At 41.0% G+C, this 26,123-nt stretch overlaps 1 protein-coding gene across 12 annotated transcripts in view; it reads right to left on the reverse strand.

The window, feature by feature from the left end:
* Positions 1-7,737: 7,737 nt before the first annotated feature.
* Positions 7,738-26,123, reverse strand: part of ADAM22 (ADAM metallopeptidase domain 22) — a 131,743-nt gene continuing 113,357 nt past the window's right edge. For 4 of the 12 annotated variants that reach the window (XM_061346081.1, XM_061346080.1, XM_061346078.1 and 1 more), the window contains 2 exons: positions 12,287-12,410; positions 7,738-11,161 (listed from right to left, as the gene is read on the reverse strand). In XM_061346081.1, the coding sequence (XP_061202065.1) occupies positions 11,141-11,161; positions 12,287-12,410 (145 nt within the window). In that variant the 3' untranslated portion in view covers positions 7,738-11,140. Of the gene's footprint in view, positions 11,162-12,286; positions 12,411-20,806; positions 20,894-23,004; positions 23,116-26,123 lie in introns of all 12 variants that reach the window. The other 8 variants (XM_061346075.1, XM_061346070.1, XM_061346069.1 and 5 more) reach the window with 3 other exon arrangements.

A 26,123-nucleotide genomic window follows, 5' to 3' on the forward strand; every position in this document is an offset into this window, starting at 1 on the left:
CTTGCAATTCACTGTGTATAGCTCAAATTATGCAGATAGTATGATTTTCTTGTGTTTACTTTTTTCCTGTGATGCACTAAAACCAGTTCCTGGAGTGCAGCTTGCCTTTTACTGTCTTAAACAGTATCGTGTATGGCATAAGATGATACATATTCTTCTCTCTTTGATAGCGTAAAACAGGTCTATGAACTGAAGGAGCTTTTGGAATGGTCATTTTAGGCTGGTCTGTTAGAACAACAGTAAGATTAAGTTGCTTATTTTGACAGCTGGCTATCTTCAAGATGAAGTCTGTGACAACATGTGCTAAACACAAGACTACCTGATAGAACTTCTCATTGGCAGGGGTGCGACAAAGCACAGCAGAGTACTCACCTGGCAGTGTGCTCTTGCACAGGGGGCTTTTGCTCCAGTAAGATTCTTGCTCTGTTTGTGTCACTATATAAACCACTTTTAAACATACAAAAACTATGCTGTGTCAGTTTATACCTTAACTTTCCCTTGATCAATGAATTTTCAAAGTGCCAGACTTCAGTTCATGTAAATTAATGTTTCTGTCTCCTCTACTTCAAATCCTAACAAGCAGGCTTCTTGCCTCGGGATGCCACTAATACATAGGGGCCAAAACTCACTTTGGAAAAATTCTTGCTGGATGACTGTTTCAGATCATGGTAGCAGCTACCAGTGCTGTAGAATTCACATGAAAGCAGATACAAAAGACAAGACTTTTTTGACTGAGAATTTTCAGGGGAGAAAAGAAGGGTGTTTGGTGAGGATTTTTTGGTTGTATTTTGGGGGGTATGGAGAGATTTTTCCTGAAAGATTGACACAGTAGAAGAGGGAGCAGCACAACTGTATGGAGGTAGTTCAGACTTTTTTCCAATTAAATAAGTTAATGAAACTTTGTTAATTTGGGTCACTTTTGAATACCTGTCCTGGGTTCAGCAGTAGCAGTCATTTTTCTCATTCTTGGTAGCTGGTGCAGTGCTGTGTTTTGACTTTCGAGCTGGGAACAGAGCTGAGAAAAATGATGTTTTGGTTTGGCTAAGGACTTGGTGAGCCTCATGCTCTGCCAGGGAGGAGGGGAATCCGGGAGGAAGCAGAGACAGGACACCTGACCCAAACTGACCAAAGAAGTATTCCATACCACAACACATCATGCCCTGGATGTAACTGGGAGAGTTACCCGGAGGGGCTAGGTGGACTGCAGGGTTGGAGGAGGTATCAGTCGGTGCTTGGTCAGGCTGGGGAGCGAGTTATCGGTTGGCTGGTGATGAGATGTTGTATTCTCTTCCCTTGTTATTTCCTTTATCATTACTATTATTGGTGGCAGCAGTAGTGATTTGTGTTATACCCTAGTTACTAAACTGCTCTTATCTCAGCCCATGGGAGTTGCATTCTTTCTGATCCTCCTCTCCATCCCTTCAGGAGTAGGGGGACGGCAAGAAGGGGGGGGAGTGGGTGAACAAGCTGTTTGGCTGGGGTTAAACCACAACAATACCACAGAGGAGTGATAGATGTTCTTTTGCTAATCTTGCAGATGGAAAGAATGCCAGAAGAATGTTAAAAGGAGTATATTTCTTATATTACTGGTTTAGAGCACTTCTGGGGAGGATCTTTTGCCCTAAGGCATTCCTTAAGCATGTAAGCAAAGCTATACATATATGCATACATATAGATATGTATGTGTAGATGTCACTGGACAAACAACAGAAGTGACTGTCAGAGCAGAAATCTTGACTGAAGATACTATTTTGTACCCTAACTAGCTAATATTACTGTAAAATCCAGATCTCTATTTTCTGGGCTCTGAATGCCAAGCAGGCTGGTCTCACCTAAAGAAGCAACTGGTATGTACTACTTGGATCTTCTTACAGTTTCATTTCAGAAGCTAGTTCTCTTTATGCCTTCAAAAATTTGTTTTAAAGGCATAGATGTGAATGTACTTCCACATTCTGATAATTGTACGTTGTCCTGTTGCACATAAGGTTGGAAATGGAATGCTGCACAAAGCATTTCTAACATAATGACCAAAGTCCATAAAGGTTTGAGTGAGCATCAGTTCTGCTGCAGTTCAAAACTTAAACAGCTGGCAAGGTTAGTAAGAGTGCGAAGCAAAGGCTGTTCTTCCTTTAGGGTTTTGATTAGACCATTTTGCGTAAACACAGTATTGACCCTTACACTGCTAACTTTGCCCTAAAAATTATGAGACAACTTTACCAAAATGCTCCTTGCCCACACAACTTTCATTTGCACTTTTGCTTAATTGTGTTGCTAGTCCAGTACTAGGTTTATCTAGAATGGAGTTAATTTTCTTTACATTAGCCTATGGGCTGCTGTAGTTTAGATGTGTGACTAAACCAGCACGGACAACACACCAGGGGTTCAGCCGTGCAGTGCTTGCACAGCATCAAGGTCTTCTCAGTTTCTCACTTTGTGACGATGAGTAGGCTGCAGGTGGGCAACAGGCTTGGTGGGGAGAGCTGACCTAACTGACCAGAGGCATATTCCACACCATGTAAAGTTGTGCTCAGCACTAAACCTTGGGCAGGGGTAGGTCTCTCCAAAGCAGCTGGTGCCTGAGGATTGGTTGTGCATTACTCTGGGGGTGGGAGGTGGTGAGTGAGTGTCTTTGCACGGCTTTCACACACACACAATTTTTCATTCATTTATTAAGCTGATTTACTTTGGTCTGCACTTGTTTTTGCTTTTGCTGTTCCAAATCTCCAGCCAGCACAGGCCTGAAACTGCTAATAACAGAAAACATCAGGCAATAATGAATATAACATCTTTGTAAAGAAGTGTAACTTATTAAATGATCAGAGACTCCACAAAAGTTCCACACCCCTATACAGGTATAAAGTTGTGCAATAAATTATGAGACTTACTGATGAAATAATATATGGGAGTAAAATTAGCTTATTTTGTATAATTTGAGGGTGGTTTTGGGGGTAGGATTACTTCTTGATTTTTTATAGTGAGAGGTGTAACAGGTGGCTGGAGCAATGAAGGAAGAGGACCAATAACACTCAGATTCAAGTCTTTCTCAGTTTTATTTCCTCAGGCTGAATTACTGTTCTGGCACCAGCCAGCTACTTGGCAGTGAATTGCTGCAAGAACAGCAGTGTGAACCAATAGGCTTTCTGCAGGAATCTTCTTGTAAGCACAAAACCAAGAAAAGCAGAAGCCAAATTGCTACCAACCCAGGAATGAATCCTAGGTTACCTGAGGAAGAATTGCTTTTTAGTTGCCATAGTGTTTAACAAATCCATGGTATTGTCTTTGACTGATAGAATAAATCATTTAGACATAAACTAAGATAATAAATACTTTTGCTAAGGAGTGATGGCAGAATTTGCTGTCATCTAGCTAAACAAAAAAAGCTTCCCCATTAAGAGTAGATTCTGTGGACAATTAGAATATGCTGGTTACCTGCTTTAGGAAAACAGTTAACTTTGAACCAAGGGTTTCTGTTTCCCACAGGGCAGACTGGGAAGGATGCTTACACAATACCGTGTGGTGTGATTGCTCCTGACCTTTGTGCAAACTGGGTGTAGTTTACAATGTTGATATTCTTTCTAGGTTGCCCTCAGACATGCAAACCTGAGAAACAGTCACTGTAGATTTGCCTTGAGACCATCGGGACCATAAGTCAAAGACTGAGAAGCTCAGGTTAATTTTAAACCCTGGAATGTGAAAAATAACATCCGTATTCTGTTATTAGCCAGTAGTTTGGGGGGGTTTTGTGTGTTTTTTTTTTTTTTTGTTCGTTTGTTTCCATGCATACAGCATCTTTTTTTTTTCTTTTTTTTTTTTTTACAGAGACCTGTAAAGCAGGAAGTGCTAAAATGCAAGGATTTAATGAGAACAAAGTACACGCAACAGTCTTTGTCATTGAAAGTCACTTTACTGATGTTACAGTATGTCAGTAACATTGAAAACCACAGGCATTTGTATTAAATACTCTCATGGAAGTAGATACTGTGATGCTGTTATTAAAAGTGAGCAGGAATTTAGAACCCCAAATTATAATTATTTGATTTTATAAAAAGCCACATTTTGGTTAGCTACATGAAAGCCAGATTCATTCACTTCAACAGCCCAATGCCTGTGATGTTTTATGACAGAAATATCACACTCAAAGCTAGAAAGTTGTAAATTGCAATCCTTCATTTTGGTATTTGTCAAAATCTTATGTTTCTACTACGTCAGGTATGATTTTTTAAGGATTTTTAACAAGCAAAGACAACAATATGATGTAGGTTGGTTGTTTTCGCCAATACTAGCCAGCCCCAGTGATGAAACAAGATTCTCATCACCTCTCTCAGTGTTTTTTCCAATCAGGGCTAGTACGAGTGAAAAAATAGATAGCTTTGTTTTTCGTTCCTTTTTACAGCAATGCCCAAGTTAAACATCAGCACAAAATGAAGCTGGCAGAGGCAATGAGTGTATACTGCCCCAAAAGCTTTGCCGAAAGAACTGCTCATATTGTGTTTTCTCCAGCAGATTAAAAATTCTGCAATGCTTTGCTACTCTGAAAAAAATATTCTGCATTTATGCAACAATAAAAATAAGTACTGTATTCTATATAAAACACCACCTATTTTCATATATATTTATCCTTAAGGAAAGAAAAATCAGGTTATATATTCACAGTTTGAGTATGTTCTGGACTGTATTTCCAAGCATAAAATACACAGAATCTCTACACAGGCAGGAGTCCTTGTACCAATAATTGAAAGCAATCAGCAACTGCTGTTCTACAGAGCCTTACAACGCATGATTAGCTGCTCGCACCACTAGATGTACAAGGTCAGCCAGGCCTACACACAGAATTTCTAATGTGGTTGTAAAAATAGACTCTCCATGCCAAAATTAGAATATATAAGGTCTTAAGGCCTCGTGTTAAGACTGTTTTTTTCACCAAAACTTTTTTATTCAGAGGAATACAGAAACAGAAAAAAAGCAAAAGCAAAAGCTTGTTGCTTTGACATTTTATGCTCTAGTAATTAAAAATAGTATGACAGACACCCATGCTTCTCATTTAGAGAATGTGTTTTCTTTTTAACTGCTCTGTGCTTCTTTTCCCCAGTCTTCCCTACCTCACTCTGAGTTAATATTGCAATAATGGCCAGTCTACGTAGCAGTTCTTGAACAGTTTAAAGCTGGCTTAGCTGAAGTGATCTTGAAACGCATGTAAATGGGATGTTAGAGAACTAAACCTGCCACAGCTGGCTAGGTGAGCCAGTTCTGAAGTTTCTCCAGTGTGAGCAAAGGACCACATTTCTGTGTTCTGCACTTATTTTTACTGCTTGATTTGGTTGAGATAACATATGAATGTTGTCTGTAGTAGTAGTGCTTCTCCAAGTAGTTGCAGAAAACTTGTGGAATGACAAGATACTACATGTTGGGTGCATAAGTTACTGTTAAGAAAGCTGTAGTTGCCATCAGCATCCATACTTCCAGCACCAGAAATATTTTGCATAAGCTGACTTGGAAAATACTCAGGTAAAAAGAGTTTTTTAGCATAGGTGGCTGATAGAAACTATTACTTCCTCTCCTGTTTCTGATGAAACCATACTTAACAGTCCTATCTATCTGTATTGCAGCTACATCTACACAATCAGTTGCGCTCTTTCCTTGTTTCCTGCTCTAGTAGGATAACAGGCACATGCACACAGGAATGTTCCCTCACCAGGCAAGTCACAGGATGACAAGCTGTACACATGTGCAGTTTATTCATACTGGTCTTCAGGAAATTTGCTCAAAGCCAAATCCCATATTGCTGATAAATGTCATTATTGTTTGGAAACCATGCAGACTGTGGGTCATCAGCTCAGCAGTCTGATGAATTCTGGGCAAAAAAAAATGGCTTCAGAGGAGACCAGAATTCTCAAGCTCTAAAAAATGAGGCAAATAACCTCACATTGTGGTTGGTAACAGTAGCCCAGTCTGCTAATGATACAGAAACTCCAAATAACTTAGAGAAAGTAGCAGATGATCTTTAGACTTGGAGCAATGAGAAACAGACACAGCACAACTTACAGGTTCACAGACTGGATGTTTAAAGAAGCTTAGCCTTCAGCAGTGAGAAAGGCACAGGATGGCTGAGCCACAAAATAGTTTTACCCCTTCTCATGGTTGAAGCCCAGATGGCAACTAAGCACCACTACACATCGTTCACTCCCCCTTCTCCGACAGCAGGATGGGGGAGAGAATTGGAAAAGTGAAAAACTTGTGGGTTGGGAAAAGAACAGTTTAATAGTTGAAATAAAATAGTAATATTAATAATATATTGTAATGAAAAGGGAAATAAGAAAAATAAAACATGTGGAAGACAAGTAATACAAATGAAAACAATTGCTCACCACCAAACAACTGAAGCCCAGCCACTTAGCCAGCAGCAGCCTCCCCCTGCCAACCTTACCCCTTGTTTTATTGCTGAGCATAATGCCATATGGTATGAGATGTCCCTTGGGTCAGTTGGGGTCAGCTGTCCCGGCTGTCTCCCCTCCCAACCTCTTGTGCACCCCCAGCCTACTTGCTGTTGGGGTGGAGTGAGAAGCAGAAAAGACCTTGACTCAGTAAGAACTAAAGCATACCTGTGTTATCAACATTGTTTTCAGCACAAATCCAAAAACTAGCCCCATACCCACTACTATAAAGAAAAATTAACTCTACCCGAGCCAATACCAGCACACTAGTGCAAGCTGCACAAGACATGAGGCTCCATCACCTTCACTGTAGCGAGAGTAAAAGATGTATTAACAGCACTGGAGCAATCTTATCCAGGAAATTGTGGGGAAAAGTGACTGATGACTAATTTAGCAGCTTTTTGATCTTAGCCAACTAACACAAGAGGCTGTTAGTGGTTGTAATTGTCATTCATGAAAATGCTTTTCAGTAGGAGTGGAAAGGAAGAGAAGAGAACAGGAGCTTGCTGAGCTTTACCCTAGAGTGTGGTAATTTTTATACCACAGCTAGGTATGGCATTCAATGACAAAGCAAGCCCTAATTGCTAACTTGCTATCCTGGAAGATTATGGAGTCTCATCATTCCTTCATGTTACATCCTCTCCTATCTATTAATGAATTCATTAATGAAATTACTGAAATATTGATCAGAATTTGTAGTATATGCATGCCTATAATAGTGTACATACCCATTCTTAGCTCTGGTCTTGAAAGCTGTTGTCACATTGGTGTTGACAAGACCACTCAGTTCATTTACAACCAGCATCAGGAATTCAGGTCAGAGAACTTCAGTACACTAGCTACTGACACACTTCCTTGCTAATTTTAATTGAGGCTCAAAGGTGCATTTGTTCATTAGCACACTCAAGAATTACCTAGAGAGTTCATCAGCTTAGCAGGTTCAACATCTCGTAAATCAGGAACTCTATAAAATCATTTGGAAGTAGCTATCTTCAAAGTCAAGTCACACTTACCAGGTAACTGGCAAATAGTGACTTAAGTTCACAACTTAAGCAAAGGTAGGCTGTATAAATTTAGCAACTTCCTTAAAACTACTTATTTAAATGTAACAAAACTATGTATAAATTACCAATCACAACCACTTCTGGTACATTGCCTGAGTACATTCACCAAAAGTCTATCGTATAGATCACTGAAGTTCTTGTTTCAACAAATACAGAATTAGCAAGTAAATTTTTACTTGTTAATCTGTGGCATCATTGTGCAGCATTATTATTTGGATACAATCTCTATTTTCCACTCTCAATCAGTTAGTCATATTAATTTTATTTTAAATTATACAAGACTCTTCTCCCACATTGAAATACATAACACTAACTTAAGTACAGCTCGTCCTGCAGGTCCTATGCTCATACGGGCAATTACTTCCATTTGAGAAGATCTGGTAATGTTTCCAGTTCAACAGGCATCTACAGCATAGCTAGCAATAACTAGTTCATTTATTAAAATCAAAATAAAAACAAAGTAAAACCATGAGTCTCAATGAGTCAGAGTGACTGAGCTATCTTATTGACAAGTACTCTGATATTTTAGACTGGATGAGGTATTACGTGACAATTTCTATTGCTATTGCCAGTGTATCTAACTACAGTGGATAAAAGTACTTGCAAACTTCAAGCTTATTAATCTGGCAGCTTTCCAACGCACTAAGTTTTAGAAGTAGAAAACCATAGAATGTAAGCCAAAGACTTCTCTCTTTAACCTCCCCTTTGTGGGCTTTGGAGGCCCACACAGACCTGCCAGTTCAGGTTTTGTGCAACAACAAGGTCTCCAGGTTACCAACCTGTTGCAAAATTCCCTGCAGAAGAATTCTGCAAGCACCCAAGTCCTGTGATGTTCGCACTCTAGACCATCAAAGTGAAAGTCAGTATTTATTTAACTTAAACTCAGTGCTCATAACTAGATTTCCAGTCACTACATATCTACAAGTGTTAAACTGGCTGTTAGAGTTACATAACACAGTCAGCTGGATAATGATATGCTACAAAGGAATTATACCAAAACAAGAGAGAAGCTAAAGTACATACTACATTGCAAATACAGTCAGGAGAGCCACTTGTTTGCAAACCGGGAGGCTATGAACATTACACAAAGAGCCAGTATGTTACATCCAGTTCTGTCTGCCAAATCTTGCTGCTTCTGGATAAGGCCAAATGGAAAGGGAAGAGTAAATAGTGGTAAACATAAAGTACGTACAGAAATCTAACAGGATTATTCAAAATTACATGCCGGTTTGTATCCAAACAAAGTACCATAAAAGGCACACGATGAAGAGACCAGTTACTAGAGACAAGATACTAACATAGGAGAGAAAAGAGCTTCCAGGTGACAGAATAATACAACAGCTGTTGGCTTAGCATAATGTCCTACTGTGGGTGAACTCTTTGAAGGTCCTGCTCAAAAAGTCCAGTGGAATCAGTAAAAGACATACTGATTTCAGGCGATTGTGGCTCAGACCCTAACTTCATGAGCTACACGCTACCAAATATCTTTAACCCAGTCACATATGCTCAAAGTAAATCTTTGTGAAAAATATTTGTCAGTGCTGATGGATATTTACTCTTCACAGAAGTGCAGAATCCTTTCCTAAAGCAATCACGAGTGACTGGCTCCTTCCAGATGCTCTGTCTGCATCCACTTGCGCTCACTCATACTTGTCTTTCTCCAAAATACTTACCAGAACCTGTCAACCGTGAAGGAAAATCATTTGACACCAAGGCAAATATTTTGTCGTAATCCAATGTACAGTCTAATCATAAAATATAGTGCTTCTACAAATCTTACATACTTTACAGTTGCTGACATCTTTAAACATTTCTTAATTTAATCTTACATATATATGACTTTATTGAGAGACTTAAAAGTTAAAAAAATATATTAAAAGGCTGCAAGTGTTGGGTTAACTTATTAAAGGAAACACATGAAAGAGGTAGAAGATTCAGAAACACCCTCAATGTTCCCATTACAGTAACATCTAATTGATCATACAGCTGTTGGGCAAGGTATGCAATGGTACCACACAGAACTGGGTGTTTTGTTCTGCAGTGGTACTACCTGAAGCAAAGAATTAGTAAATTTTGGAAAGCTGGAGAATTATAAACTGATTAATATGGTCCAGTTTCTCACTGACGGAAAATTCCACATCAAAGGACATTTGTTTTACAACAACCTTTAGAGAAGTCTCTTTAGGGTGTTAGAAATCTAACCATCCACTTACACACAAGATTAATACCTCCATGGTAAAGGATTTTCTCCCCCCACCCCATTTTTTCAGGCTAAACTCGCTTGCACTCAGTTTAATGCCCCTAAATTTGTCAAGAGGGTTAAGGGGCACCAAGCATAGCATTCAAGAGCATGGTAAAGGCGATTCCAGTAACAAATAAAAGTTAAAAGACATCAATGAAACTGGCCACTTTGCCCAGCACTGTTTTATCTAGTGCACTGAAATACTTTGCTTCTCATAAGTTACCCCTCACCATCTAAAACAGTGTCTGAAATGCTCTATCAAAAATACACAGTGACTCTCACCAGAAGGACTTCAGCACATCCTGAATTGACTACTTGGAAGTATTCCCAAATGTCCAGTAAGTTTGGACTACACATTACTTAAAGATTCTGTCTGCTGTCTGCTGAATCAGCCTTGATTATACCTGTGAGACATACCCTGGTCATCTCAGTGAAACCCGGATTTTGGATGGGTCCTCTTATGATGGTTTAAGACAAAGTGCTGCTGTACTGGTTTCTGCAGTCTGCCATACAACTGAGATTGTCAAGACAGTAGAAGATAATGAAAAGATAGAGTAGGTTTTGGTCAAACACCAGTTTGAGAGACACAGGTTTACATTTCTGCACTTTTTGTATTTCCAAAGATGTCTGCTTGTAATACTAGAAAATCTAAAGTGTGATGATGTTAGTCATGACTGTTTCTTTAGGCATTTGGCAAAATACACTTATGTATATAACAGCTATTTTTGACATTATCAAATGTTTACTTATATACAATCTGTATACGGAGATTATAAACATGTAAAGTAAAAAAACCCAGATATAACCCTTGTTTGTTTGACGTTTGCATCAAATAGTTGCCTTTCAAAGCTTGAAATCCTGCCACAAAGAAAAATCCTATATTTTTTATTCCCGCATGCTAATTTCTACAACAGTATGTTGTTTATCCCTTACATGTGGAAAGTAAAGAACACAAGGTTCATGCATATGGCATACAAGTTTACATCAGCTGGGCCCTCCAGGGGGTGCGTTCCTGGCTCCACTGTGGTCTGACTCAGGACTGCAATAAACCAGAGATTAGGCAGGGCTGGCACACAGATTGCAGCTGGCATTCTAGGTAAGTGGATCTGTCACCCTGTGGAATAGCCTTGTCACATCTGGGCTATTATCCCATGTTAATTGTTCTGATTTTGGTTGTTCATCAAATCCGTAAAATACCAGTCAACAAAAAAGAAAGAAATAAAAATTAAAAAGCGGCTTTTTTCCCTTCCAGATGAGAGGAGGTTCTCACTGTGATCACGGGCATCTCTGTTGAGCTTTCGAATTGACTGAAGAGCAGATGAATGTGCAATGACTCAGTGATGCTGAGTTTCTATAAAATTCCAAGTAAACAGTTCTGATGTCACCCCAGGAGTACGGTGCAGCTAAATGGACGTCTCCCATAGCTGGAGAGGGGGAAAAGGAATACAAACACACACTGAACACCAAGACAAATCAGGCTGTTACCCAAACACTGTGAGAAGCTTGTTGGGGAACTGCATCTACATCACTTGGGTCACCAGGGCTATGCTCCCAGCCTCTGGTGGGTATCTATCTGTTCAGACCACAAAGTCATTTCAGCATTTCAGCATGATTTGCAGTTGGCACAGTAAATGTCCGCAACTGGAGTGCAGAGTTTGAAGGAATCATTGTAGCATCAAATTTGATGAAAGCTTTTACCCTACAATTATCCTAATATTAGTGTAGAGAGAATCTGCCACTCTCAGAGAGTGTTCCAAACAGGAATGGGGGCAGCAGCTTGCAGATTCCCTCAGCAGACTCTATTTTTCTTTACAAAAAGGACAGAGCAGTGGTGTGAATCTTGTCTGCATTAATATGAACTAAAGCTATCACAAGTAAAGGTCCTAAAGTAAAATTTAGGGATGGAGAGAGGGGGAAGTTGCTTATTCAGGTATCTGCTGTATCTGAATTGGCACAAAGAAAGCAACAGCTAGTGCTGCCTTTCAGCAGCAGCTGGAAATCTCTCTGTGTGGGGCATCGCTATCCATCGCATGTTCCAGTGGTTCCTGCTTACCCTGGGCAGCTATAGTGGGCTCAGGTTAAAAAGCAGCAAAGCCCCTCCAAGCCTGCAAGGGACTGATGCAAGCCCTCCACATCCTCCTTAACTGGAACTTTGACACCTTTCAATAAAGCCAGAAAGCAGCTATCCAGCAGCTTGAATGAGAGTTGCTGGCAGCATCAGCCCCTCCCCAGGAGGGGTAAGGGAGGAGAGCCAGAAGCACCGCCTGCTCCAGGGCTGCCCCAGGCACACTCTGCTCGTAATAAGAAAACTAGTGAAATCTGGGCTTCAGGGCATGTTTACCAGCAGCATGAACAGGTATCTGTAAGTACAGCCACTGAGGCTGCCCTAATCACTACCAGGGACTCAGCCTTCAGCAGCCTCTGGAGTTACACGAAATATCACTCGTGTTCTCGCTGTCAGTCAAAGATGCTGATCTGCCACACTTTCCTTATGAAAAACTACCAGTAAATTAAGTCACTGATGAAATGCAGAGAAGAGGGACACATACCCTGGCACTTTGCCTGTTGGCTTTTTTCTCCTCGTCAGGAAGAGGTGGCATTGGGTAAGGGTATTTTCTGCTGGAAGCAATAGATCCAGTGGATGAAGATGGAGACTTTGCAGGAGACAGTGTCCTGAGATGTTGAAACACACAAAATAAATGTGATGTCTTCGGGTCCTAGCACTGCAACAGCAACTGCCATTACTCTGAAGCTTGGTTCAGAACCAAGTATATAGCTTATCATTTAGGTCAGTATTGGGGGGGGGAACGACAAAGTTTTTTGTTTGATCAGTAGTCTAATCATTTCATAATACAAAATAACGGTATCTATAGCTTACAGGAACACTGGAATAAAAAATAAAATTTCCTACTTTGTATTAGAGTTGTATTGCATAACAAAACCAATTTCTTAAAATATTTTATATGGTACTGTAATTAATCATTATAATATTAACAAACCAAACTGCAGTTGAATAAATACATAACTAAAAGACAAACATGGCACTATGAAGCCTAAATAGAAACAGTAATTGTATAAATACAAGCTGAACAATGTCTTTTGCCAGTGACTAAATGGCAGTTATTAGTGTCTTTATGCATATCTTGCACATCTCCTATACTGATAGAAATAAATCTTTTATTTAATAACACACTTACACAAATGCATGCACTCAGAGGCCAAACTGTTAGTTGTGAAGTAACAAAGGCATATACAAAGTGCTAATAACAGATTATTGTACATGCAAGCATCATACAGTGCATATTGTTCCAGCCAAAGAAAGAGTCTGATGAGAATATACAAAAATGGACTGATTAGTCAATGGCAATCAGCATTTCTGTACAAGGTGAGTAGAGTAAGCAGGAGCAAGTAAATGTTTGTATCACATGAAAGGCATTCTTTTCATGTCAATAAGGCAGAAGCACATTATTGACTGAAATTTCATTTATTATTTATTTATTTACTGTCTAGATAAAAGAAAAACTCTTATGCTTCTGTTTTGAGATTCTGCACTTTTCCCGCTTGGGAGGCTCCTATCGGGCTCTAAACCTGGGCAAAATAAAAGGGAAAAAAAGCCTCAAAGTAATAAAACTGAGCTACCCTGCCCTTCTTGTTCTGTTTTGCAGATTGAGGGCATTTTTCTAAGGAGGCCTCCCATTAGTGCAGGCACATCCTCCAGACCCTCCCTGAGCACTGCTACCTACTACCTTCTGACTTTAACACATCCCTGAAGATGGAAGGTTTCCCCCAGTTTCTACTGACAGGTCTTCCTAGCCCCTCAAATGCAGCAGGGGCTGCATGTTGTGAAGCTTTAGATGCCAGTGATGAGCACCATTGCCAACACAGAATCATAGAATCATAGAATAGTTAGAGTTGGAAAGGACCTTAAGATCATCCAGTTCCAACCCCCCTGCATGGGCAGGGACACCTCACACTAAACCATGTCACCCAAGGCTCCTTCCAACCTGGTCTTGAACACTGCCAGGGATGGAGCAGTCACAACTTCCTTGGGCACCCCATTCCAGTGCCTCAGCACCCTCACAGTAAAGAATTTCTTCCTTATACCCAATCTAAACTTCTCCTGTCCAAGTTTAAATCCGCTACCACTTATCCTATCATTACAGCCCCTAATGAAGAGTCCCTCCCCAGCATCCTCATAGGCCCCCTTCAGATACTGGAAGGCTGCTAGGAGGCCTCCATTCAGCCTTCTCTTCTCCAGGCTGAACAGCCCCAACTTTCTCAGCCTATCTTCATATGGGAGGTGCTCCAGTGCCCTGATCATCCTCGTGGCCCTCCTCTGGACTTGTTCCAACAGTTCCATGTCCTACTTATGTTGAGGACACCAGAACTGCACACAATTCTCCAAGTGAGGTCTCACGAGAGCAGAGTAGAGGGGCAGGATCACCTCCTTCGACCTGCTGGTCATGCTCCTTTTGATGCAGCCCAGGATACGATTGGCTTTTGGGGCTGCGAGTGCACACTGAAGCCGGCTCATGTTCAGTTTCTCATTGACCAACACCCCCAAGTCCTTCTCCGCAGGGCTGCTCTGAATCTCTTCTCTGCACAGCCTGTAGCTGTGCCTGGGATTGCTCCGACCCAGGTGTAGGACCTTGCACTTGGCATGGTTAAACTCCATAACATCACTGATACCAAGGAGCCACAGGAGCCACCCTTGGCACACAGTCCCACTTCCCTGGCATTAGGATTTAAAGAATCGGGTACTTAGACTACAGAGAATTACAGACAAGGCAGGGACTCTTCTGTGCCTGGAAATGTCTTGTATCTCTAGTATTAAGTGAAATTGATTTACCTTTGAATAATTAATCTTTTATTTTGGACTAGTATATCATTTTATTGTGTCTAACTCCCTAAAACAGCACAGTCTCGTCTCCCATACAAGCAATGATTAAAGGCAGCCATAAGCAACAAGGTGTCAGTGGAAATCATATGGTGAGAGCTCTCTAACCTAGCTCATGATGCTCTAATGCCTCATACAGTAGGAAACTCCTAAGTTCAACAGCACTTAAAAAGTTAAGGTTGCTATAATTACCCAAACATGGAAGAGCACATGCACTTTGGTCGCCCATTAAGATGAATTGGACATAAATGAATGCTTTCAGGAAGAAAATTTCGAACAGCTACTGCAGTGTAAAACAAGGTTTTCAAATATCCAGCAGCACAGACCTGGGCACCAAACTGCACGTGCAAGAAAACGTACCCTGCTGCTCACTACCTGTACAAGTGAGCTCATCTCTGCTCACACTTGGTCTAATAAAGACCTCTAATAAACTATTAGTAGATCTAGAAGGAAAAAAAAAAAGGGGGGGAGGGGGAAGAGGAAGGGAGTAAGATAAGAGGAGCAGATTTTACATATTATTAGTAATCCAATTATTCATTAATTTTGTCCCATAGCTGCAGCAGAATTTTAAATCTTCATGTTTCAATTTAGAACAATGCACATGGAGATTATAAGCAAGGAAGACTGGGGATGTTAGATCTGACTTGGCAAGCCCTATCAGAAACCTGCTTACATACGTATGACAGCCCTGACGTGGCACAAAGAACGAAGGCATCTTCCATCCTTTGTGCCACAACCAGGCACAACATCGCCTCCTGCAGGCCACAGGCTCTTCCCATGAGGGGTTATTTTAGGCACCGCAAGAGAAGGACATGATGAGAAGGAAAGCCATGGCCAATCTACCTGTCCATCAGCCTACTTAGGTGATCCTGGAAGCAGCAATACCCCCCAAGGACAAGGTATCCTCACACAGCAAGCCATCTGACGAGGATCCCTAGCTGAGCCCTTAGCCAGGAAGCTTTGTAGCATAACTCAAACACACACTGCCTTCTCAAAAGATTTTGAAGCCCAGAACCTCCAGTGTAATTGCCTACATTTCCTTCTTCTCAACACCCCTTTGCATTGGCTGCTCAGCTATGGTTTGCACACCTAACTCGGTAGGCACACTGCTGCTCACCTGCACATGCAAAGCTACAGCCAAATACATCCAGAATGCAGTTGCACACTTACAGAAATGACCTTGCCCTCCCCTCACAGGGCCTTGGCACTTATTTCTGCTACACAGTTACATACTGGTTTTTGTCATCTTTAGTGCCATCTAGTGAGACTGAAAACGTATCACTACCGAGCTCACACATCTGTGGTAAGCGTAGTTGTTTGAGGTGGTTTTGATCACCTTTCAGGGTATGCCCTGCAATTGTGTATGTGCTGTGTATCCCAGATTTACATATACTTTAAATGAGAAAGAGCCAGACGTGGCTTTTCTCATTTACAGGATGGAAAAAGGACAGCATTCAAGGGACACTTGCAGGTAATGCTGGGGTTAAAGGGAGGCAAAACTTTGCAGTTTTGGTCAAGGGTGGGATCCATTTAGGCTTTCACTGGGGTTGTAGCTCTCCTGCTATCAGATCCATTAGCTTTCATGCCAAATGTTGCTTCCAGCTGAAATCTATACAAGAAACCAAAACTTCATTCTGCCTTATACATGGCACAACACAGATCCAGGGGTTTCACTGCCAACCCCAAATGAAGCCATGCACCCCAATGCACTGCAAGAATTCTCATTTCTGACCACAAAGCAAGATGTAGTGGCCACTTCATGTCCATCTTCTGTCCTGGAAGTTGAAACTAGGGGTGTGGGGAGACCTGCGACCCACAACAAAACAGCATGGCAGCGGGAGAAGGTCTGCATGCACTGTCCTGCAGCCCGGAACCTGCCTGCTTGGTCTTCTCCTCACCTGAATGGGGAAAGTGCTGGCCCACAAGAGATGGAGCGCAATGTGTCACTTGGTCACAAAACTGAATATCTTATGACTTCAAGCGTCATTTTAGCTATACCAAAGGCAGGTGGCCCTGACAGATCTGAACTGTTCGTAAGCTACGCTTGATTCTGTTTTGTAGACTGAAATAATTTAATGAAGTCCAATTAACATTCAACCTGATGAAAGCATTTCAAGCCCAAACATAAATACTACCAAGCAAACCTATCCTTTGTTGCGGTGGGTCCAGCTCTTCGTAGGACATCATCAGCCTAAATTATCCTACATTAGGAAGTTGGGATCTGCAAGTTAGGTGTGGCTAAGAATTTTAGCATTTTAAATGCTGTTCCTTTTAAAACCCAGAGATGTGCAGATTTCCTCAGAAAGTGCAGCACCAGAGGTGAGGCTCCGCTCCTGGGGTCTGCAGAAGAGGCAAAGGCTGTGGCCTGAGCTGTCCACTTTAAGCACAGCACAGCAAGGCCCCAGAAGCAAGCATTCACATGCTCTACTGAATTCTTCTCCCTAACTCTTGAAATGAAATCCTGATCCTTTTGACATCAATAGACACCATTTCCATTGTCTAATAAAGCAGATGTTTCACTTTGGTTGTAATAGGGAAAACTTTTTCTTTAAGCCCTTTTTCTTTAAGCCTCAGGTTGAGCCAGGAACTAAGGGCTGATCACAGCTCTGGCCTCAGGTTGAGCCAGGAACTAACGGCTGATCACAGCTCTGGCCTCAGCTGGATGCTCACAGAGGAAGGCAAGGAAGCTGGCAGAGCAGCAGAGCCAATTCTGGCTGATCATCAGCTGACAAGAAATAGAGGAAGAAGACAGCAAGAAGACTAAGGCACATTAAAAACAGGAGGGAAATGATAGCCTGTTGTTTCCTGCCTTCCATGCCCACTGCCAGTGCCCTTACGACACAGGACTGCCGTTTTCCTTCTGGGTATGTGTCCTGGTTATCCATCTAAAAAAAACTTTTTTCTTGGTAAACTAGTTTTATACTTAACTGCTACAGAATCTCAGTTTCTGTAAATATTTGCGTTAAATCAAATGTAGGCAGGTCAGTGCTTCAGGAGGTGCCTTCTAGACTTTTTTGTCTATAAATGCCTATGGAAATACTGCATTTTGGGATTTTGACAGTTTCAGTTTATTTTCTGATACAGTCACGGTTCCTGAGTCTTTTAAGATTCAGTAAGGATTTCAAGTAATCCATAAGCATATTTTATAAGGTCAGTGTGTGCAGCAGCCACTGTAATTGGCAGCAACAAAAACAAGCAATAGTGTCACACTGGTAAAACAGTGCCCCTTGCAGCAAAGCCGAAATAAGGGCAAGGCTTCCTGCCTGGGTTTCTTGCTGCAGTTACACAGCTATGGCCTGGCATGTAAATGTAAAAAGACTTTGAGCAGATAATGAGATTTTTCTTTACAGATCTCATTTTTTTTTACAGAAGGGAATCCCACAGCTGGGAGCCTTTTGGTGCCAGAGACACCACCTACTATTATTACTATCATTAATAAAAAGTAATTATATAGAAATACCCACTAGACTTGTAGACAAAAAAAATAACTGGGACACCAGGTGTCAGAGAGACAAGGCTGGGTTTATACAGATGCTTTTCTAAGCTGATGGAGCAAGACTTTGTGATGACTAATAGCTCTATTTTCTAAACAACTGCAATGTTCCTAGGAATTGTAGGAAGCAGTTTTGTCATTTTTCCTGATTCTACTTCAAGTCTACCTGCAACAGCACCAGTCATCAACACATTACTGCTAAAACTACAGGGAGACAAGCAAAACTGAAGTGCTACTTTCAGGATGTTTTGAACAGAGAAATCAAAGATCAGCAACAAAAATACTACTCAGCTAATTATCTGGTGTGAATGTCATATCCTTGGCCATGGTTCTTAAAATGTAGTATCAGCTGCAGTCTGACTTCAGCCTGGGTTTATCAAACAGGATTTGTTTTGGTTTGTTTGTGAATCACTTCGCAAACCCTCCATTTGATGTTCAGACACACCATTCTTAGGAACAGCGTCTTCCTGTCCATGACAGATTAACCAAAATGGTAACTGAGTTTTGGGGAGTAATTGTTCAGTTCAACTTCCTTTAAGCCCATGGCAGCTCATCCCAGGAGAAGATTCGATCCTTTGCCTTCTGTAAATGTGCCTGCAGAACACTTCCCCATGGTTACCTCAATTAGTTTACATATACAGTTTTACTAAATTTATACTGGTTTCTTTCTCATTTCTAAAGCTACTGCTGCAGGCAGTGATTAGAAAGTTTCTATGGTGTAAAGTTTTTAATTTATGTTTCATCTCTGCCAATATACAGGCCTTAAAATTCATATGGGTCAGCTAAATCTGCAAAAAAACCACTTCGTTTATCCCAAACATAATTAGAAATGTGACTCATTCAGTGCAAGAGCTGAAAGCCCTCAGAGTCAGGGCACACTCCATCATTTTAATCTAGCTACTAAATCAAGATATACTGATATTAAAAGACGAAAACCAAATCAAGAGTACCCACAAACCTAAACTATTTCAAGTAACATATCTTAAACTAATGGTATCTTCATATTTCATCAATGCCTTTGCTTATTGCAACCAGATGGTTTCTGATACAAACAACCTGAAAGACAGCTATGGGGTTAAGTTATGGTGGGTGATGGATGGCCCTGCCCAAACAACAAAATTCAAGAGGGTATTTTTAGGAAAAGGTTTGCAAATAAAAATACACCTCAGTTCCACTGCGAGATTGCCTAATTTCACCTTCCAGTGACTTCTGGCCATTATCAGTCTTGGTCTGCTAGTCTAAAGGACTTCCCACAAAGATTTTGCTCCATATGCAGCTATGTGGATTTTATGATCAGGTAAGCATTTAGCTGCTCCATTAAACTGAACAGCTTGAGGCCCTGCATTCCCTTCCAAGGTGTCTCAGAGCTTAAATCTTCCTGGTTTTTGAACATGCTTGTTGAACTGCAGACACCACAGCTGGACCCTGTATCCCAGCGATAAAACCAGCGATGGTAACATTACTCACATCGCCCTGCCTGAATGTCCAAGCACAAACAGAGAGACCTGCTCTATGATGGTTGGCACAATCACAACTTCCTGTAAGCCTTGAATTCTCGTGTCAGGAATTTTCACTCCTTGTTCAGGAATGAGATAGGGACTGACAGGCTTAAATTTACCTCATTTGTCCTGTTTGTTCATCAGAAAGCCTTTCTGCAACTTACTTTGTGATTTAAGAGTTCTTGAAAACAAACACAAATGGTTTAAAAAGTGACATCTTTATGCTCTTTTAAGACTCTTGAGATATTTTTAAATCTAAAAATTGCTAAATTCCCTCCCTATGTAATACCCACCAGTGTCACTATTGGAATAGAAGTGTTTCATTAGCATCTTGCAATACACCTCCATCATGTGGTTTTTTCCCAAATGCACACTGGACATTTTACAGTATTTGTCATAAATTGTCTCCCATTCTCTCCCACACTAGCTGATTTTTTCTGCTGACGCAACCTTCTGTCTCAGCTGTGGGATTGTGTCCTTTGGGAATCTACTAAAATATTCTCAGTCTCCTGCTTCATGTCTAATAGGGAGGCCAGCCTCATCATCTTTCTTCTCTTTAACTTGGAATGTATCAAATAATACTTTCCCCTTTCAAAAACAAGTGACATTTTTGGTGAACCCTACGCTCACTTGTAACAGATTCATCGATGCTTCGATAATAGAGCACAGAGTATATTCTCATACATTTAATTTTCCAATTACAATATATAAATTATTTCATTGCAGGCTGAGGGTAAAATACCACTACTTTTTTTTTTTTTTTCATTTAAATTTTAGTATGCACTATATAAGACAGTGGGTAGAGTCAGTGTATTATGAAACCACTTGCTTTAGTAAATTACATTCTATTTAAGTTAATACTACTTTATTAGTGATAAATATGTCTCATGCCCATAAAACACTACTTGGCGTAAAATGATGAGAAAGCTACCACAAGCTCTAGATGATGGTGGGAACGCATGCACTACACACACCCTTTTCAATGGCTTCATAAAAACATTCAGAAAAAGAATAGTAAATTGCACATGAAGCCAAAACCAGACATCAAAATGCAGCAAAAGAAGAGGGGCCCTTTGCACCTACAGTAACTTGTATTGATTTATACAAGGTAGGAGTCCCAAGATATTTGTATATGCTGGAACAGCTCTTAAAAATTACATAGAATTAATTTACAAAATACCTAAAGTATGGTCCTTCTGTGTTTTTATTCACATCTTCTACCCACTTAGCTACATTATATTCTCTTTTGAACCATGGGTTTAAATACCTGCAGAAAGCAATGGGAGGAATAGAGAAAGCAGAAGAACAAGAATAGAAAATCTGAGAACACACAGCACAAGCTTAGCAAGGATGTCTTCATCCCCAAAATGCAAGTGAATATGGCAAATAAATCAGTATGGATGCTGGGTGAGGACTAGGCAACGTGTACAACTGCATGAGAAAATCTGACCTACAACAAGGCTCATACCTTTGATTAATCTGGAAACTTTTGGGGATACATCATTCATTTAATGTCTTAAGGGTAAAATTCACTCCTATGCAGAGGGCCAGCATTAAGATCAGGATTTTAACTCCTTTCATGATCTCAGAATAAGGATGAAGGGGCATTTTGATTCCAATCCTGTGGTTTGCTTGTTGAAGACACACATTTGCACCCATCTAGAATAAATTGCAAGATCATAGCTAAATGAGAACAGAAACTTTGGCTTGGCCCTTTCTACAGGAATGAATTTTAGCCTCAGTGTGTTAAAAGGCTTTAACTGTTGGACACTACAGTGGCAATTTTTACACTTACGTGCAAATAACCTTCTGATTTTTCAATGATCATTTAATTTGGTATAGGACCACAAGAAGCTTTAATGGAGGTGGGCTGCAGGGTTATCTCATATTTTACAGAAGCAAGATTAATACCAAAACCACACTTTTCAGGTAAAAAGTCTGAGCCACATACCCAGTTACATAAAAATTATGAAATAAAGACAGTGTTTGATTATCTGACAGTAATACTAACAGGGAAGAAGAAATTTTTTTTGTAACTGGTTTCTTCTTAGCCCTCAATAACAAGATTAGCAAATTTCTCCCCCTCTGTCATGTTAAGAAAGAAGGGCAATGTAGAAACAGGTGTCTCCCTGGTCCAATTGAAAGTCTGCTTTTGTTGTATAAGAATGGCAACAATTTAACAATTATTTGTGATAATCATAATTATATAATAGAGATTAGCACACTCTGAAATAGGAAACAAATTGTAACCAAGAAAAAAAAGAAAGACAATTCCTCCTTAAGTTATTTTCGGTATTTCTGGGCCAGTTCTCACCACCCTTGTTTATGAGAGTGACTCCAATGACCTCACACATGGGCACAGGCCTCGCAAGGGATTGCTCAGATGAAAAAAAGTTGGGCCAGATCATGTTGTTCAGCCCCTACCATATTTCAGAGCACGTTGACAACAAAAGCGGCAGCACTTTTTCAACTTCTTTTGCTCCTTTTTTGCTCTGGAACTTCTCCTCCCCGCCCCGTGCAAGCACAGCCACAGCTCTCAGAAAGTACTCGCCCTCAGCCACAAGTGCTTCTAAGTAGCTTCCTCAGCTTGCTTATTTATCAGGAATCAGGAGTGCTTTATGCTTTCCAGCTTGGGCTCTTAGGGAAAGAAGACGTCAAAAGTTGTAGCGCAGCAATGATGAAACCACAAGTGAAGCAAGGGGCTGATGCCAGCATCACCGGGAACTAATAAACTTCTGCTTTAACTTTAATTGTAGGTGTGACTACTCATTTTCTAGTACTCGCTGCAGTACTTTTGACTTGCTTTTTCATATTTGAAAGGGTCTGTTGGTAACCATGAAACACTCCCGATCTGGCTTCCTGTATTAGAAAACAAAGTGTAACGTGGTATCAAAGCATGCAGTTGTTGCACAATCACGTTGCAGAGTTTCCTGGGTCAGGCTGTATTACAGACCATCATTCACCAACTCATCTATTACAGAAAAGTTAAACTCCAGTTACTGCAGACCACTGTGTGAGACCATTAGAAAGCTTTCAGGCTGATTTTCCTGGCCACATATTTATTAGTGGTGGCCAGAAGGCACATTTTCTGTTAGAACTTCCACTTTAAAACATAGGTGTCCTTACATGTAAGCCTACAGCTAAACCAACAGCTCCATTTGGCTTGTAGCGCAACATGCAACAAGGCAAAAGACCTGGGCTCAAGAGTACTCAATACTCCTCAGGCTGGCGAGGAGGAAGGTTAGCTAGCGCTGCATCAGCAGGAGCACCTCCAAGCAGTCACGGCGTTTTGCCACAGTGAAACTATTGTATACTGAGGGAAGGGACTTTTCACAGGATAAAATGACAGCCCAGAATGCAGGGGCAGGTGAGACTGACCTGTGATCCCGACTCCCTGTTTGGGGGTGATCAGAACCCCCTGGGCTTATGCCTTGGGCCGGGATTTGGTGGGCGAGAGAAAGCCCAGGCTCAGATGCATGGGTTACCCTGCTGCAAAAAGACAATATATAATAGAAAGTCTAAGCCAAAGATGTTTGTATCAGTTATTACAACGAGGAAGACAAACGCTCATAGGAAAAGCAGTGCAAATTAACAAAGGTCAGAGCCACTATTTGGCAAAACGCATGTTCCCTGGGACTTGTTTTAACACAAGTTCTCAATTAAACTGTGAGCTTATTCAGAAAACTCTCATTATCATTCCTGGATAAGTCTAATTGATTTTAACAGAAAGCCTGTTTTATCAGGCCATTTCATCAACCCTGCTTCTGAAAAACCTGCAGAAATGTTCGGCCTGTTGGCATTCCTTCTGTGTGAACTGAACCATCTGCCTTTAGTAAAGAAAACTAATTTTGTCTTAAAACATGTAGAAACAATTAAAAACATCCCAAAAGAGCTTTAGCAGTCTCCATAGAGCTATATCCTTAGCAGAAGACTTGTTCATGTACCTCTTAGGTACAAGGGGTTGCCCAAACGTATGAGCTGTCCATTTTTCAGGATCTGCCCAACGTGCTTGCACCCCTCCTGTCAGTGCTGCTCGTGAGGGCTGCAGGGCTCACACCTTGCTCAGTACGTAAGAAATTTTGCTTAAATAATTAATGGCATGAGTTTCTATCTGCTGCTTGACTATATAAAACAAAAAATCTTGTGCATAATATGTGCAATTACTGCAGACTCATGCTTATGTCAAAACATTTTGTAGGCAACTGTACTAGTGCACATCTACTTAAAAAAATTAATTCAGCACAAGGTGTGGCACAAACGATCATGATTTTCTAGTGGCTAACTACACTGTCTCCAACAGTGTTACCCCTTTTCTTCCATCTCAACAGGTACGCTTCATTGGACTCCCAGGGCTGTAACACAGTTGGACTTTCCAAATCCCATCCACAGTCTCAGAGCAGATTTCAGTATCTGTGTTTCTCTGTGTTTCACAGAGAAGGTAAGAAGGTAAATTTGTCTGGAAAAATCCTCCATGTATTCTGAGGCATCCTGGAAGCAGCCAGCATTCTTTTTGTTTTCCTAAATGAGTAAATGCTGGCCAGTTAGATCTTCCTCAGTCAATTTTCCCTGCTCACAAGGGCAGTTATACCTCTAATGAGGGCCACTCTGTGCCCCTGGCAACCTTCTCCATTCCCCATCAAACTGACACAGTACATTGACCATTCAGTGGGAGCTCTCTCTCCAAGAGGTGACAGGCTTGTCAAGGAGGCTCAGACAAGCCATGTGGTCCCATGCAGTCCAGGATAGACCCCATCAGGAGACAGAGCATTTTCCTGCCTGACAGGTCTCTCCCAGGAACACGCACACTGTGCTTCCTCCCTAACAGTCTACTGCACAGCCCTTGGGAACTGCACACTGCCTCCCTCTAGCATCAGGGCTGCTGCTGGGCTGAAAGGCCATAACAAGCAGCACAAAGGAAAGCAGAGAATTAATGTGGAAATTCAGGGACACCTTTAAAAGAGAAAAAAAAAACAAAACATAGGACAGGGAAAAAGATTCCCAACTCATATTGTCTCTGCTAGCCGCTTGTTTAGTGCTCCAACCTTCTCAGAGCAAATGGATAAAATACCAGCTGAGCAGCACAGATGAAACAATATGCCCACTGGGCTTTTTTTCTTTCATGGAAACCAATATTCTTCCCACATAGTTACATTTGCTCTAGGCTAAAAAGAGCTGATCTGGTTTCATGCTTTATGGACCAGTTCAGCCTCAGTGTACATCTGCTGAATCACAGAATAATCATATCATTAACTTAAACCTTTTCAAAGAAACTTTGTTTAAGAAATAAAACTGGAAAATTAAGGAAAGGACAGGACAAGTTTTTAAGGAAGAATGTGCAATCTCATTTGTACTCTTGGTAGTCTGGTCAGACTAATTTTGCTCTCATCAAACTGTCTCATGCAAGGAGAAAAGAAAATGAAAAAAAATAACAATTTAGTAAGAGTTTATCAGCATAAAGACCAAGAGCACAGGGGCACTTGATAGATGCATTCCTCCAAGGGATCTAGGGCTAAAATTTCTGGTTCCATATTGCCATTTTGCCCATGCAATTTTTTAATTGCAATGTGGATCAAACTATTATTGCTGTAACTTGTAACAGAGAGTATTTTCTATGAGCCTTTCTGAGCCTACTCACCTCAAGACAGTGCACCACAGGTGGAAGAAAAGTTTCAGAACAAACTGAAAATCCCCAAACTGAAGAAAGCAGGGCCCAGAGAGGAGTTAGCATTATTAGTACCAGCAGGGTTGGTATCAAGCCCATTTGCCCTTAGAGGTGCAAGTTAGTATTAATGATATGGGGAAAGGGCACTGTAATCGTCACTGCAGTCAAACAAGAGGCCATTCCCGTGTGGCAAAGTACTATAAGAGCAGGCCAGCACTTGACAAGCCCAGAGGCTATGTTTTCACCCATTCACTATTCATTCACAAAAGAAGCCTCAACCAGCAGGCTGAAATAGGCAGGCTCTGTCCCTGTGGGGAACACTGGATACATGGGCTCTTCGGTAGATACAAATAATAAATCAATAAGAAAGCAATCCTAAGTCATACTGGAGAGGCCTGGGGATCAGTTGCTTTGTAAGGACTCTCATTACCCATTTATTGCAAAGCTTACTCAAGACTGGCTGTTTCAGGCCTACAAGGATAAACTTCAGGGTATTCTCAGAGCAGACTGGTATCTCTCCTAAAACCTCCAGGCAGGTACGCAGAGGTATAAATCTAACTCTGCAATGGCCCAACCAAAGGTGAAGACAATGGTAGGAAACAGGTTATCAGTAATTCAGTATTGAACCAGGATACACTCAGCAATGGCAGTTTACTGTAGACAAAAGCCTGCAGTGATGGTGCAGGCTGCCACCATCATTGGGAATTGCTATGGGAACGACTGGGAGGAAGCCTACATAAAAAAGAAAATTGATAGTTAATTTTTAAAGAATACATAAAAAGAGGTTGAAATACATTAACCAAACCATTTACCAGATTTATCAACCATCAAACAG

The sequence above is a fragment of the Neopsephotus bourkii genome, unplaced genomic scaffold (assembly GCF_033783945.1).
Source record: "Neopsephotus bourkii isolate Nb327-2 ecotype Australia unplaced genomic scaffold, CSIRO-AGI_Nbou_v1 NB_257, whole genome shotgun sequence".
NCBI classification, from domain to species: Eukaryota; Metazoa; Chordata; class Aves; order Psittaciformes; family Psittacidae; genus Neopsephotus; species Neopsephotus bourkii.